This window comes from Salmo salar, chromosome ssa05 (assembly GCF_905237065.1).
Source record: "Salmo salar chromosome ssa05, Ssal_v3.1, whole genome shotgun sequence".
In the NCBI taxonomy this organism is placed as follows: Eukaryota; Metazoa; Chordata; class Actinopteri; order Salmoniformes; family Salmonidae; genus Salmo; species Salmo salar.
The window spans coordinates 1,254,856-1,270,247 of record NC_059446.1 but is presented as its reverse complement, the minus strand read 5'-3'; the positions used below and the strand labels follow the sequence as shown (position 1 = coordinate 1,270,247).

At 48.7% G+C, this 15,392-nt stretch overlaps 1 protein-coding gene across 3 annotated transcripts; it reads left to right on the top strand.

Moving 5' to 3' along the window:
• Window positions 1-2,305: 2,305 nt before the first annotated feature.
• LOC106604092 (E3 ubiquitin-protein ligase RLIM) lies at window positions 2,306-11,407 on the top strand. 3 transcript variants are annotated; one of them, XM_014198483.2, is made up of 5 exons: window positions 2,323-2,443; window positions 4,037-4,274; window positions 4,844-4,954; window positions 5,403-5,812; window positions 5,924-11,407. In XM_014198483.2, the coding sequence occupies exons 2-5, from the start codon at window positions 4,106-4,108 to the stop codon at window positions 7,490-7,492; spliced, it is 2,259 nt and encodes a 752-aa protein (XP_014053958.1). In that variant the 5' UTR covers window positions 2,323-2,443; window positions 4,037-4,105; the 3' UTR covers window positions 7,493-11,407. The 3 variants fall into 3 exon arrangements, with proteins under 3 accessions (XP_014053954.1, XP_014053958.1, XP_014053956.1); XM_014198481.2 differs by having other exon boundaries at window positions 5,403-5,893; window positions 5,948-11,407; XM_014198479.2 differs by having other exon boundaries at window positions 2,306-2,443; window positions 5,403-11,407.
• The last annotated feature ends 3,985 nt before the right edge of the window (window positions 11,408-15,392 follow it).

The window sequence follows — 15,392 nt, the reverse complement described above, 5'->3', positions numbered from 1 at the left end:
TCTGGTACAGGTACCCCCACCACACTCACCCCTCTCTGTTCACCGTCTGTCCTGGCCTGTCTCCCCCTGTCTGGTACAGGTACCCCCACCACCCTCCCCCTTCTCTCCCGAGCTTTCTCTCTCCTCCAGCAGTCACGCATTGTTGGGGCGAGTGACTCTGAACTTTATTTTTTTTCTTGTGCATTTTGCTATTTTGCCTCATGACTCCTGCATGCTTTGTTGACTACAAACTTTCTGTCCCAACCGTGGGACAGACTATATTTGTTCCCACCACTCGGGACTCTGACTCTCTATTGGTTAAACTGACTTTTGGCCTCCTATTCTAACCACCTCTCGCCGGCTTTGTGTTCATGTTACCTGATGAAATTGCTGTACAATATGATCTTGTTGCCATCTGATGCACATTCAGATGTCATAAATCAGCACTGCAGAGCTCTCCCTGTCCTCTGCCGTGCCCTGATTGGATTACTGCTGATGATATCTGGAAATTTGGTTTCCGCTCAGGTTATGGATGTGTCACTGCAACCTTAAAGGTCCTCAATGATGTCACCATTGCCCTTGATTCTAAGCAATGTTGTGCTGCTATTTTTATTGACTTGGCCAAAGCTTTTGATACGGTAGACCATTCCATTCTTGTGGGCCGGCTAAGGAGTATTGGCGGCTCTGAGGGGTCTTTGGCCTGGTTTGCTAACTACCTCTCTCAAAGAGTGCAGTGTATAAAGTCAGAACATCTGCTGTCTCAGCCACAGCCTGCCACCAAGGGAGTACCCCAAGGCTAGATCCTAGGCCCCATGCTCTTCTCAATTTACATCAACAACATAGCTCAGGCAGTAGGAAGCTCTCTCATCCATTTATATGCAGATGATACAGTCTTATACTCAGCACGCCCCTCCCTGGATTTTGTGTTAAATGCTCTTCAACAAAACTTTCTTAGTGTCCAACAAGTTTTCTCTACCCTTAACCTTGCTCTGAACACCTCCAAAACAAAGGTCATGTGGTTTGGTAAGAAGAATGCCCCTCTCCCCACAGGTGTGATTACTACCTCTGAGGGTTTAGAGCTTGAGGTAGTCACCTCATACAAGTACTTGGGAGTATGGCTAGATGGTACACTGTCCTTCTCTCAGCACATATCAAAGCTGCAGGCTAAAGTTAAATCTAGACTTGGTTTCCTCTATCGTAATCGCTCCTCTTTCACCCCAGCTGCCAAACTAACCCTGATTCAGATGACCATCCTACCCATGCTAGATTACGGAGACATAATTTATAGATCGGCAGGTAAAGGTGCTCTCAAACGGCTAGATGTTCTTTACCATTCGGCCATCAGATTTGCCACCAATGTTCCTTAAAGGACACGTCACTGCACTCTATACTCCTCTGTAAACTGGTCATCTCTGTATACCCGTTGCAAGACCCACTGGTTGATGCTCATTTATAAAACCCTCTTAGGCCTCACTCCCCCCTATCTGAGATATCTACTGCAGCCCTCATCCTCCACATACAACACCCGTTCACTCCCCCCTATCTGAGATATCTACTGCAGCCCTCATCCTCCCATACAACACCCGTTCACTCCCCCCCTATCTGAGATATCTACTGCAGCCCTCATCCTCCACATACAACACCTGTTCTGCCAGTCACATTCTGTTACAGGTCCCCAAAGCACTCACATCCCTGGGTCGCTCCTCTTTTCAGTTCGCTGCAGCTAGCGACTGGAACGAGCTGCAACAAACACTCAAACTGGACAGTTTTATCTCAATCTCTTCATTCAAAGACTCAATCATGGACACTCTTACTGACAGTTGTGGATGCTTTGTGTGATGTATTGTTGTCTCTACCTTCTTGTCCTTTGTGCTGTTGTCTGTGCTCAATAATGTTTGTACCATGTTTTGTGCTGCTGCCATGTTATATTGCTACCATGTTGTTGTTATGTTGTGTTGCTACCATGCTGTGTTGTCATGTGTTGCTGCCATGCTATGTTGTTGTCTTAGGTCTCTCTTTATGTAGTGTTGTGTTGTCTCTTGTTGTGATGTGTGTTTTGTCCTATATTTTTATATATATATATATATATATATTTTTTTTTTTATCCCAGGCCCCTGTCCGCGCAGGGGGTATTTTGCCTTTTGGTAGGCCCGTCATTGTAAATAAGAATTTGTTCTTAGCTGGCTTGCCTAGTTAAATAAAGGTTAAATAAAATGAAATAAAAAAATAATGTTGCATGTAATAATGTATCTGTTTTTCTGGGAATTCCACCTCTCACCACGGCGTGGCGCTGCAGTCAAAGTACAGACCAAAAACAAACATCCTACTTCCGTCTCATGCTCCCCCTGTTTCCGGGAAAATCCCTGAGAAAATGGAATCCTGAGGCCGTACCCAAATAGTTCAGCGATTTTGTTAGAATAAAACTACGTCCGTAATAAGGAATAACGACACAAATACAAGACAGGTACTGTGAAAGGATGACACATTTAGATTTTTGTTAACTCCGTCTTTTGAAATATAAACTGAGTCGTTAAATTGTGCTAACCTGTTAGTTAGCTGTTAGCTGACCGCTAAAGTTGGCTGTTTAACAGTAACTGTCGTAGCGGTTTCGGGAAGGTGTTCGCTAACTGACTAGATTGCTTCATCAGCTAGCCGACGAAGTCATTCATGTTGATTATAGTTAACGTTAGTTAGCTAACAACGTCAAAAACATATATATATTTTTTGAAAGGGACCATGTTAACTAGCGAGACAGCCAACGTTATTCGAACCTTACTGGCTTAGTTTCGTGTTGGTGGAAAAAAAATATGTCAGTCCTGTTCCTGATGTCATGTAGCTAACGTTTAGTTAGCATTGTTTCGAGGTCTTCATTTATTTACTTACTAACTAACTAGCCAGCTGCAAACAACACAAAAACGTCAAGTTTGTTTTTCTATAGCGGATAGCATAAATACATTTTTAGTGTAAGTGGATGTCCGTATTTAGTGTACACAAAATACATCACAAGAGCTAGCTAACGTTAGCTTGCTAATTCCACAAATGACTGCAATGTAAAAGTTTGTCGTTAGCCTGCTAGCCAACGTTAGCAGGTCCGCTAGCTAGCCAAATGTTTATCTTGCGTTAACAAACTATTTAGTCTTGCCAACTTGAAATGTTTGCTATGGTCACAACTTGAAATCATAAAATAATATTGTTAGTATATTGTTATCTAGTTTTGGCTTTGAAACGGTAAATGTTGAGATGTAACTAGCTGTGTTGCCTGTCCATCGTTTTAGATGCCATTTTCTGCTAAGCTAGTTAGCATGCTAATTGTTAGCTCGCCAGATGATTCCATTTTGTTTTTCTCGACTTTGGTCTGACTGGCTAGCTGCTGATTTGTAATCAAAACAAGGGACTCCGTTTTAGATGAGACTTTTTTAAAGGATGTGACATGTTGCATCAGGGTAAAGGATGACCACCGAGCCATCAATCTTTTTCCTTGATGTCTGAAATGTCCTCATTACGTTAACAGCAGTTTACTGATCGCTAGCTAACTTGGTAGCTAATAAGGTAATCGGTCTAATTCAATTTCTCGATGAATGTAATTTAGGGGTGACTTGCTCTGTTTTAATCTTACCTTCTATAACAATAACATAAAAAATATTCACTGTTATTAAAATCTGCTGCCAGTCTCCTCTCTGTGGCCATCCCCACCACCACCCAGCCAGTGTGTCTCCTGTCTGTGGCCATCCCCACCACCACCCAGCCAGTGTGTCTCCCATCTGTGGCCATCCCCACCACTACCCAGCCAGTGTGTTTGACCTGCTCACCCTTTGCTGTGTCGGTGTGTTGAAGGTGCACCTGGGCATTTCTATTGTCGACCCGGTACTGCGAGAAAAGGAGGGCGATGGCCCACTTCTCTGAGCCTGCTTCCTCTCGAAGTTTCTTCCTTCTAGGGACGTTTTCCTAGCTCTTGTGCTCATGCTTCTGCCTTAATTGTGCTTAGGCCGGGCTACTGTAAAAGCACGTTTTTGACAATTGCTAATGTAAAAAAAAATATATATTTGATTATCCCTAGCAACTGGATCGTGGGGGACTCAAAGACAGACGGCGTTTTTATCTCCAGCTTCGCTCCCTTCGACACCTGATGGAGGGCTCCGACAGTTCCGAGCCGGGCGCCGGTGACCAACCAGAGGTCCAGCGCAGGCGGCAGCGGGACCGGCTAGACCGGGAGGAGGCCTTCTACCAGTTTGTCAACAACCTGAGTGAGGCAGACTACCGGCTGATGAGAGACAACAACCTGCTGGGTACCCCAGGTAACTGACTCTCCTTTAATACACCTGTTATAAACCTATAACACACCTCATTACACAACAACCTGCTGGGTACCCCAGGTAACGGACTCTCACACCTGTAATACATATCTCAGAGGGTTAACGGAGCAGCGTAGAGATGGATTTTCAATCTCATAGAAAAGATGGATGTTTTCACTTCCTGTTTCATGTAGTCCTTATTTTTCTATTGCAAAAATTGTGGGTTGAATGACTTTTCTCAGTCAGGTTTTTAGATTGGCTATCTAAGGTTCGTTGTCTAAGGTTTGAGTTTTTCTTATCATGATGTGCTGGAAAAACCAAAGCCTACGGACAACTGAAGATACCACATCAGGCCAGTGAAGTGGGCAGTATGTTTGGTGGAGCATCTTTCCCATGGAAGAGCAGTGAGAGGACAGGGCCTGTCCTGGTAAGTCTGGTGGTTCTTAGTACTGTCCTGTTGCTGTGTAACCAGGAGAGAAACTACAGCTTTATGGGCAAATACTAGTGACTTTCCAGTAGTAAATGAAGGCAGTTAGAGTCAGTGTACTGAGTTGTAGTTTCATCCCTCCTAGGTGAGATCACAGCAGAGGAGTTATTGAGTCGGCTGCAGCAGATTAAGGATGGACCAGAGCAGCAGCAGCAGCCTAGCATCAACACCAGCGAGACTGGAGAAGCTACAGGAGGTAAGGCTCCTCTGTACTTTTCATTATGTCATTCAAGCAGAAATTCAAAGTTGGCTACTTTTATAAATGTAGTCTTTAATGGTGAAATTGCCAGAACAATAGTCACTGCAAACAACAAACTGTTTTTTTAGCCATTAGAATGTTGACGCGTTCTCTCTGTTCCATTTAGAATGTTGATGCGTTCTCTCTGTTCCGTTTAGAATGTTGACGCGTTCTCTCTGTTCCGTTTAGAATGTTGACGCGTTCTCTCTGTTCCGTTTAGAATGTTGACGCGTTCTCTCTGTTCCGTTTAGAATGTTGACGCGTTCTCTCTGTTCCGTTTAGAATGTTGACGCGTTCTCTCTGTTCCGTTTAGAATGTTGACGCGTTCTCTCTGTTCCGTTTAGAATGTTGACGCGTTCTCTCTGTTCCGTTTAGAATGTTGACGCGTTCTCTCTGTTCCGTTTAGAACCGACAGAACCAGCGGAAGGTCCAGAGGACCCGTCTAATGGCGACACCCTCTTGGATTGGCTGAACACCGTCAGGCGGACAGGCAACACCACCCGCAGTGGTCACCGAGGCAACCAGTCGTGGCGGGCAGTGAGCCGGACCAACCCAAACAGCGGAGACTTCCGGTTCAGTCTTGAGATCAACGTTAACCGTAACCTGGCCGAGCAGCAGGCCCGCACCGATGTGGAGACTGGGGAGGCTCCGGAGGAAGCCCCAGCAGGAGCACCTGGCGATGGGGTGGAGGCAGTGGTCGGAGTGGAGGTCCAGACTGAGGCAGGGGCGGAGGCAGGGGCGGAGGCAGTGGTCGGAGTGGAGGTCCAGACTGAGGCAGGGGCAGAGGCAGGGGCGGAGGCAGTGGTCGGAGTGGAGGTCCAGACTGAGGCAGGAGCACCTGGCGATGGGGCGGAGGCAGTGGTCGGAGTGGAGGTCCAGACTGAGGCAGGGGCGGAGGCCGGGGCGGAGGCAGTGGTCGGAGTGGAGGTCCAGACTGAGGCAGGGGCGGAGGCAGGGGCGGAGGCAGGGACTGTGGTGCCCATGGAGACGGGAGAGGTGCTGGAGGAACCAGTTGTGGAGGAGCTGGCTGTCATAGTGGAACCAGAAGCAGAGATGGAGCCAGAGGCTGAAGTAGAAGCTGAGCCAGAACTAGAAGCAGAGATGGTCCCAGAGTTAGTAGTAGAGGTAGTCCCACAGCCGCCCAGCCCTGTCCCCACCACCCCTCCGGTCTCCAGACCAGCCAGTCCCCTGGTGCAGGCCACACTGGCCCCCGCCCCTCCCAGCCCTCCCCCTGAGGAGCCTCCACGACGTGGCCAGAGACGAGCCCGCAGCCGTAGCCCCGAGCAACGCCGGACCAGGGCTCGCACCACACGGAGCCGTTCACCCCTCACCCTGGACCGACTGGACGGCCTCCCCCGCCAAGTGCCCAACGCCGCCTCCTCACACAGCCCCCCGACTCTGCCCCCCCAGGCCCCCGTAGAGGGAAGCTCACGGACTCGACAGCATGTTCTGTCCCGGCAAAGCACCGCAGAGTACGAGGTCCAGTCAGCCGGAACAGGGTCCGGGACCGCCCCAGAGCCCGTTACCGCCCCACCCCAGGAGGGAGAGGCCGCCGGTGGGGATGGAGCGGCAGGACGACGTCCTCCCACCATCATGCTAGACCTGCAGGTGCGTCGCGTTCGTCCAGGTGAGTACCGCCAGAGGGACAGCATCGCTAACAGAACCCGCTCACGCTCCCAGAACTCCAACAACACCTTCCTGTACGAGAGCGAGAGGGGTGGATTCCGCCGGACCTTCTCCCGGTCCGAGCGTGCGGGCGTGAGGACGTACGTCAGCACCATCAGGATCCCCATCAGGAGGATCAGCGACGCAGGGTTGGGAGAGGCCACCTCTATGGCTCTGCAGACCATGATACGACAGATCATGACCGGATTCGGAGAGCTCAGCTACTTCATGGACTCGGACTCTGATTCCTCGGATTCAAACCGTGGAGCCGGTAACCCTTCCGGCGCTGCCGACCTGGCCGAGGCGCTCAACACTCCCGACAGGGGAGTAGCCGGTATGGCGGAGGTGGGGGAGCCTCCTGTCTCAGTGGGTGGGCCTAGTGTGGGAGGAGCCGGTGAGGCAAGGACAGAGGAAGGGGAAGAGGGGGTTGGTGTTGGTCTGGCCCCAGGGATAGGTTTAGGGGTGGGGGGCACCCCCAGGGAGGGGCGAGGTCGGCCACGTGCCCCCATCAGCCTGGAGGAACCAGGGTCACTACCCTTCCTCCGCCTTGCTCACTTCTTCCTCCTGAATGATGAGGATGAGGAACAGCCCAGAGGACTCACCAAGGAGCAGATCGACAACCTCTCCACCAGGAACTTTGGGGAGAGTGACGCTCTGAAGACCTGCAGTGTGTGCATCACAGAGTACGCCGAGGGGAACAAGTTGAGGAAGTTGCCCTGTTCTCACGAGTACCATGTTCACTGTATCGACCGCTGGCTGTCTGAGAACTCTACCTGTCCTATCTGCCGCAGGGCCGTGTTGGTGTCTGCTAACCGGGAGAGTGTGGTCTAAGCCGGAGAGCTGAAGGACAGGGGTCAACGCTGCTCCTGGCAGCTCCAGTATATAACCACGGTGTCAGTTCCGCAGGCCTTTCTCCTAGTCAGACCATTTACATTGTTCATGTTTTCATTCTTAAGACGTCACTGACCTTTTTATCTAACTGACATTTCCGGTGTTTGGAGAGACAGACGGGACGGACGAGACGGTGGTGTCCTCATAGTGTAGTAAGAGATATTAGAGATGCCACTGTCCCATTGGCCAACAGACCCCACTCTCCCTTACCTACCCTGAGAGGACCAACAGACAGACCCCACTCTCTCTTACCTACCCTGAGGAGACCAACAGACCCCACTCTCCCTTACCTACCCTGAGAGGACCAACAGACAGACCCCACTCTCCCTTACCTACCCTGAGAGGACCGACAGACAGACCCCACTCTCCCTTACCTACCCTGAGGGGACCAACAGACCCCACTCTCCCTTACCTACCCTGAGAGGACCAACAGACCCCACTCCCCCCTACCTACCCTGAGAGGACCAACAGACAGACCCCACTCTCCCTTACCTACCCTGAGAGGACCGACAGACAGACCCCACTCTCCCTTACCTACCCTGAGAGGACCAACAGACCCCACTCTCCCTTACCTACCCTGAGAGGACCAACAGACACACCCCACTCTCCCTTACCTACCCTGAGAGGACCAACAGACACACCCCACTCTCCCTTACCTACCCTGAGAGGACCAACAGACACACCCCACTCTCCCTTACCTACCCTGAGAGGACCAACAGACCCCACTCTCCCTTACCTACCCTGAGAGGACCAACAGACACACCCCACTCTCCCTTACCTACCCTGAGAGGACCGACAGACAGACCCCACTCTCCCTTACCTACCCTGAGAGGACCGACAGACAGACCCCACTCTCCCTTACCTACCCTGAGAGGACCAACAGACAGACCCCACTCTCCCTTACCTACCCTGAGAGGACCAACAGACACACCCCACTCTCTCTTACCTACCCTGAGAGGACCAACAGACAGACCCCACTCTCCCTTACCTACCCTGAGAGGACCAACAGACACACCCCACTCTCCCTTACCTACCCTGAGAGGACCAACAGACCCCACTCTCCCTTACCTACCCTGAGAGGACCAACAGACACACCCCACTCTCCCTTACCTACCCTGAGAGGACCAACAGACACACCCCACTCTCCCTTACCTACCCTGAGAGGACCAACAGACCCCACTCTCCCTTACCTACCCTGAGAGGACCAACAGACAGACCCCACTCTCCCTTACCTACCCTGAGAGGACCAACAGACACACCCCACTCTCCCTTACCTACCCTGAGAGGACCAACAGACACACCCCACTCTCCCTTACCTACCCTGAGAGGACCAACAGACCCACCCCACTCTCCCTTACCTACCCTGAGAGGACCAACAGACAGACCCCACTCTCCCTTACCTACCCTGAGAGGACCAACAGACACACCCCACTCCTCCCTTACCTACCCTGAGAGGACCAACAGACAGACCCCACTCCTCTCTTACTTGTCTTACACCAAATGGGACTCCACTGTCCCCACCTGACCCTGCTCTCCACCTGAAAGACTTAACTGCATTTATCAATACTCTGGAACCGGTCCACAGTCTGTCAGTGTGTCAAAGCTCGCTGAATTAGTTTTTAAGTTAAAACTGTAGAGTGTTGTACAGGCTTTAATGGGGAGAACAAGATGTGACGTGCTCGGATTCCGTTGGGAATTCTTAGCTATCAGTTTATTTGGAATCGTATCGCATCATATTCAGGACATCGGAATCAATGGTACTGATTATTGATTATGAATTGTGTTGAACCGTCGTTGAGATGGGATGTAAGTATTTTGTTGACTGATGCTAGTATGTAGTCTAACTTTAGCCCATCGACATGAAGCATTTTCTGTTTCTGCCCTCTGACAGGGTTTCATCATGACATCTCAGAGTAGGAGTGGTGACCTAGGATCAGTGGTGACCTAGGATCAGTGGTGACCTAGGATCAGTGGTGACCTAGGATCAGTCCATCAGTGGTGACCTAGGATCAGTCCATCAGTGGTGGTCTAGGATCAGTCCATCAGTGGTGGTCTAGGATCAGTGGCGGTCTAGGATCAGTCCATCAGTGGGGGTCTAGGATCAGTGGGGGTCTAGGATCAGTGGGGTCTAGCATCAGTGGGGGTCTAGGATCAGTGGGGGTCTAGGATCAGTCCATCAGTGGTGGTCTAGGATCAGTGGGGGTCTAGGATCGATCAGTGGGGGTCTAGGATCAGTGGGGCTCTAGGATCAGTGGGGGTCTAGGATCAGTCCATCAGTGGTGGTCTAGGATCAGTGGGGGTCTAGGATCAGTCCATCAGTGGGGGTCTAGGATCAGTGGGGGTCTAGGATCAGTCCATCAGTGGTGGTCTAGGATCAGTGGGGGTCTAGGATCAGTGGGGCCATCAGTGGGGGTCTAGGATCAGTCCATCTGGTGGTCTAGGATCAGTGGGGGTCTAGGATCAGTGGGGGTCTAGGATCAGTCCATCAGTGGGGGTCTAGGATCAGTGGGGGTCTAGGATCAGTTCATCAGTGGGGGTCTAGGATCAGTGGGGGTCTAGGATCAGTGGGGCTCTAGGATCAGTGGGGGTCTAGGATCAGTGGGGATCTAGGATCAGTCCATCAGTGGGAGTCTAGGATAAGTGGGAGTCTAGGGATCAGTGGGGATCTAGGATCAGTGGGGATCTAGGATCAGTGGGGGTCTAGGATCAGTCCATATAATATTTTTCATTAAACCTAAGAAGCCCAACTGATCCTAGATCCTCACTCCTACTCTGGGACACTGTGGATACGGGCCCTGAATGATAACAACAACCTAGTGATCCTAGCCTTGTGATGTCACCATGACAACCTGTTGATTCTGCTACAATATGACCAGGAAGTAAACAGAGGGCTGCATTATGGCTCCGTCTCAAACTCCACCCTATCTCTATATAGTGCACTACCCATAGGACTCTGGTCAGAAGTACTGCTCTATATAGGGAATAGTGACATTTGGGAATCACATTTATTATGAGTTCCATGTGTTGGTTAGAGCCGGGCCGGGTTAGAGCCGGGCCGGGTTAGAGCCGGGCCGGGTTAGAGCCGGGCCGGGTTAGAGCCGGGCCGGGTTAGAGCCAGGCCAGGTTGCTGCCTCTGTCCTGTGTTTTGGTCTGAGAGATGTCTTCATATCTGGAACACCAGTGCAATAACTACAAAGTGGGAAAACTGAGAAAAAAAATAAAATAGGAAAAACAAAGCATAATATTCTAAACTTGTATATTATTTCTAAAATATTGTAGACTGAATATTCACAGTTACAAATGAAGACTTGGTCCCTTTTATTATTATTATTATTATATTTTTAAAATGTGTTAAGCTTTTTATTTTCTAGGTTCTTTCTGTCCTTTCTGACAGCGCTGTTCATTGGTGGGACTGTAGGATGCTGTTCATTGGTGGGACTGTAGGATGCTGTTCATTGGTGGGACTGTAGGATGCTGTTCATTGGCTTATCACAGAGACGGAGGGAGGGACTGTTCCATGCCATGACGACGCCACATTATTCTCTAGGTTCCGCGTGTTCTCACGGTTTGCCGTCATTACCTCCTCCCTGTATAAATAAAGTTTTGGGTGGTTGAAGCTCTGTTATTGTTGATAACGACTAGTTGTAAATGAAATGTATTGTGTCTTTCTGACAGTGCTTCCTTACTAACCTGGCTGTCTTCATCATGGCTTCCTACTGCACTATATGTTGCATGGGTCCCCAATGGCTCCCTATATGCACTATAAAGGGAATAGGGAGCCAGACCAGTCCTGTAGTTTTATCATGTTCATCAAGGGCACCCCTCTTTATCATTAAATATATTCTGCCATCTCTACTTGTTGTTTGACCTTAGAGGAACTGTTTTATTACTGATGATCCATGCAGAAGATGTGGGTATTTCAGGTCACAGGGTGGCGATGTTGAGAGGGCCACGTTGTTACAACTAGCCTCGTCGTGTAACCTGGCTTCTCCGAGGGAGGTGTGACCACTTGATTTCGGAGGTAAAGCAAATCAGTGAGCTGTTTTAACTGCCAGCTGGAGCACCTCTACAGACCTGATCAATAGGCTTGATCAGAGTTAATAACCAGGTGGGAAGGTGGTAATTACCAGGTGCATCGGGGTCACGGGATATGATCTCGTTGAGAAACGCCGATTGGCTAATGGCCAGCAAGCTGCCTCATCCAGGGAAACCCTGAAACCCTGCTGACTCATCCAGGGAAACCCTGCTTCATCCAGGGAAACCCAACCCCCCTTCATCCAGGGAAACCCTGCTGCATCATCCAGGGAAACCCTGCTGACTCATCCAGGGAAACCCTGCCTCATCCAGGGTAAATTGTCAAATAATATTGAGTAGTTATTTAAGATAGAAGGTGATTTGTACATGAGTCTCGGTTCCAATGTGGAACTATGTGTCTGACCGCCTGGCCTCATAGAACCTGAATGTTTTATACAAACACACTGAAGAAAAATATAAACGCAAAATGTTGGTCCCATGTTTCATGAGCTGAATTAAAAAGATCCCAGAAATGTTCCATACGCACAAAAAGCTAATTTCTCTCATTTTGTACAAAAATGTGTTTTCATCCCTGTTAGTGAGCATTTCTCTGCCAAGATAATCCATCCACCTGACAGGTGTGGCATATCAAGAAGCTGATTAAACAGCAAGATCATTACATAGGTGCACCTTGTGCCGTGGGCAAATGGCCACTGCTAGGGGGTGCTGAGGAGTATTTATTTCTGTAATAAATCAATTTTGTGCGGAAAAACGTATTCTGATTGACTGGGCCCGTCTGCCCACGCCCTCCCACACCTGCCATCATCTGAAATCCATAGATTAGGGCCTCGTTTATTTTTAATGGACTGATTTCCTTATATGAACTGTAAAATCTTTGAAATTGTTGCATGTTGTGTTTATATTTCTCTTCAGTATATATTACAATAAAGATATGTGCATCGACACCTTCATGGGATCACTTCAATTTAGAGTGGCAAACATGGACAATAAAATCTATATCAAGGTAAGCATTATGTTCAGATGAAGCACATATGATTTCACCCCATGTTTTTACACGAATATTGTGTTGATACATCAAGCTGCCCATAATGTGTTATAGGCAAAATACTCCAGCAATTACGGTATTATGGTCAAGTTAAGTATGTGGGGAATTAAGGAAATGAAGGCTGACATTTCCTCCGTTTGTTTTTCAACTACAAAGGAACGATGTTTCTCCGGACTTTAGGTTGTCACTCGGTGCGTTGTTACCGCCGTGAAACACCTGGAGAATAAAACATGTCACCGGTTCTCAGTTCCCCGTTTTCAGAAAACACTTTTATTAACGAGGGGCATGTGTAGTCGTCTACAGTACAACTTCTGTATTAAATTGTAAGCTATTAACCTGTATCTAGACTGTAATGAATATCGTATTTTATATAAATGGAGAAAATGACATCGACTACATTGGTTTCTGTTTACCGATATACCGTAATTACCTGAATACAGGGTACCGTGAATGTTGGTTGATTTTTATCATAGTACTACTTCATTTGTCCACGTCGGGACGCTGTCTACGCGTTCATGTGAGTAGTTTATTTTACATGCATGATTTTTTTTTTTGCACACCTTCATGGTCTCTGGCCATGTCGTCCCAGCTACAGCCCAGGTCCTGCGGGCTACCTGTTGTGTCGGTGGGGGTGAGATGTAAGAGCTCCAGCCCTGTACAGGTGAGTCACCTGGACCACCTGGTGTTGACCGTGAAGAGTGTTCCTGCACCTTCTACTCGTCTGTCCTGGGCATGGAGGTCATCACCTTTAAGGTACATTCTGAGTACAGAACACAGACTGCATAATCAATGATTAGTCTATTGATCACTTTTTACTGAGACGTTAATTATTCTACTTTGGATAAAACATGGGTTGTCTAGACATTTTCTGCTGTTCTGACACGGGGTAGTTTCCACAGCTAAGTGCCCATCCATCCATCAGGCCTCGGTCCTAACTTCCTGTTGGTCCTGCCCATCCATTCATCAGGCCTCGGTCCTAACTTCCTGTTCTTCCTGCCCATCCATCCATCAGGCCTCGGTCCTAACTTCCTGTTTGTCCTGCCCATCCATCCTTCAGGCCTCGGTCCTAACTTCCTCTTTGTCCTGCCCATCCGTCCTTCAGGCCTCGGTCCTAACTTCCTGTTCGTCCTGCCCGTCCATCCATCCATCAGGCCTCGGTCCTAACTTCCTGTTCGTCCTGCCCGTCCATCCATCCATCAGGCCTCGGTCCTAACTTCCTGTTCGTTCTGCCCATCCATCCATCGGGCCTCGGTCCTAACTTCCTGTTCGTCCTGCCCGTCCATCCATCCATCAGGCCTCGGTCCTAACTTCCTGTTCGTCCTGCCCATCCATCCATCGGGCTAGGGTAGAACGACTGCCCCCTCTCTTTGAAGCCACGGAAATTCAAGGCCGACCATGTTACTGCAAGCATTGTAATCAGAAAACAGGATCCCCCATTATATTGAATGGAAAAATGAAAATCTTTACCGTCAATCTTTGTGTAAAAAAATAAATAAACGGTACCAATAATTGCTTCTTATACACCAGATGTATGTCCTTGAACGGATTATTTAAAAAATACAGAAGGATTAGGATATAAGGATAATTGAGTTGCTAATGGCAGCCATTTAAAATAGTTGTGAAAATGTTCAGTATGGAAGATTGTAGATGATCAGTTTCCTCAACAGGAGGAGGTGGTGGAGGGATGAGAGGAGGGATGAGAGGAGGGTAAAGGAGGGATGAGAGGAGGGTAAAGGAGGGATGAGAGGAGGGATGAGAGGAGGGTAAAGGAGGGATGAGAGGAGGGTAAAGGAGGGATGAGAGGAGGTGGTGGAGGGATGAGAGGAGGGTAAAGGAGGGATGAGAGGAGGGTAAAGGAGGGATGAGAGGAGGGTAAAGGAGGGATGAGAGGAGGGTAAAGGAGGGATGAGAGGAGGGTTAAAGGAGGGATGAGAGGAGGGTAAAGGATGGATGAGAGGAGGGTAAAGGAGGGATGAGAGGAGGGAAAGGAGGGATGAGAGGAGGGTAAAGGAGGGATGAGAGGAGGGTAAAGGAGGGATGAGAGGAGGTGGTGGAGGGATGAGAGGAGGGATGAGAGGAGGGTAAAGGAGGGATGAGAGGAGGGATGAGAGGAGGGTAAAGGAGGGATGAGAGGAGGGTAAAGGAGGGATGAGAGGAGGGTAAAGGAGGGATGAGAGGAGGGTAAAGGAGGGATGAGAGGAGGGTAAAGGAGGGATGAGAGGAGGGATGAGAGGAGGAGAGGTTTCCAGGAGAAGGGAGCAGCAGTATATCATTCTGCTGGACTATTGTTTCACCGAGCACTTTGTGGTTTATTTCATGGAACACACAGTGCCTTCAGAAAGTATGCACAATTCAATCCATTTTAATCATAATTTGTAACACATCAAAATGTGGAAAAATCAAGGTGTGTCAAAAAATTCTAACATTTTTAAAAGATGAATGACAAATGTAACACTAATACCTTGATTAGATCAGTATTCAACTCTGAGTCAATACATGTTACAATCACCTTTGGCAGTGATTACAGCTGTGAGTCTTTCTGGGTAAGTCTGTAAGAGTGGATTGTACAACATTTGCATAATATTATCTTCAAAATTCTTCAAGCTCTGTCAAGTTGGTTGTTGATCATTGCTAGTCAGCCATTTTCTAGTCTTGCCCTACATTTTCAAACCCATTTATGTCAAAATTGTAACTCTGCCACCCAGGAACATTCAATGTTGTCTTGGTAATCAGCTCCAGTATATATTTGTCCTTGAGTAT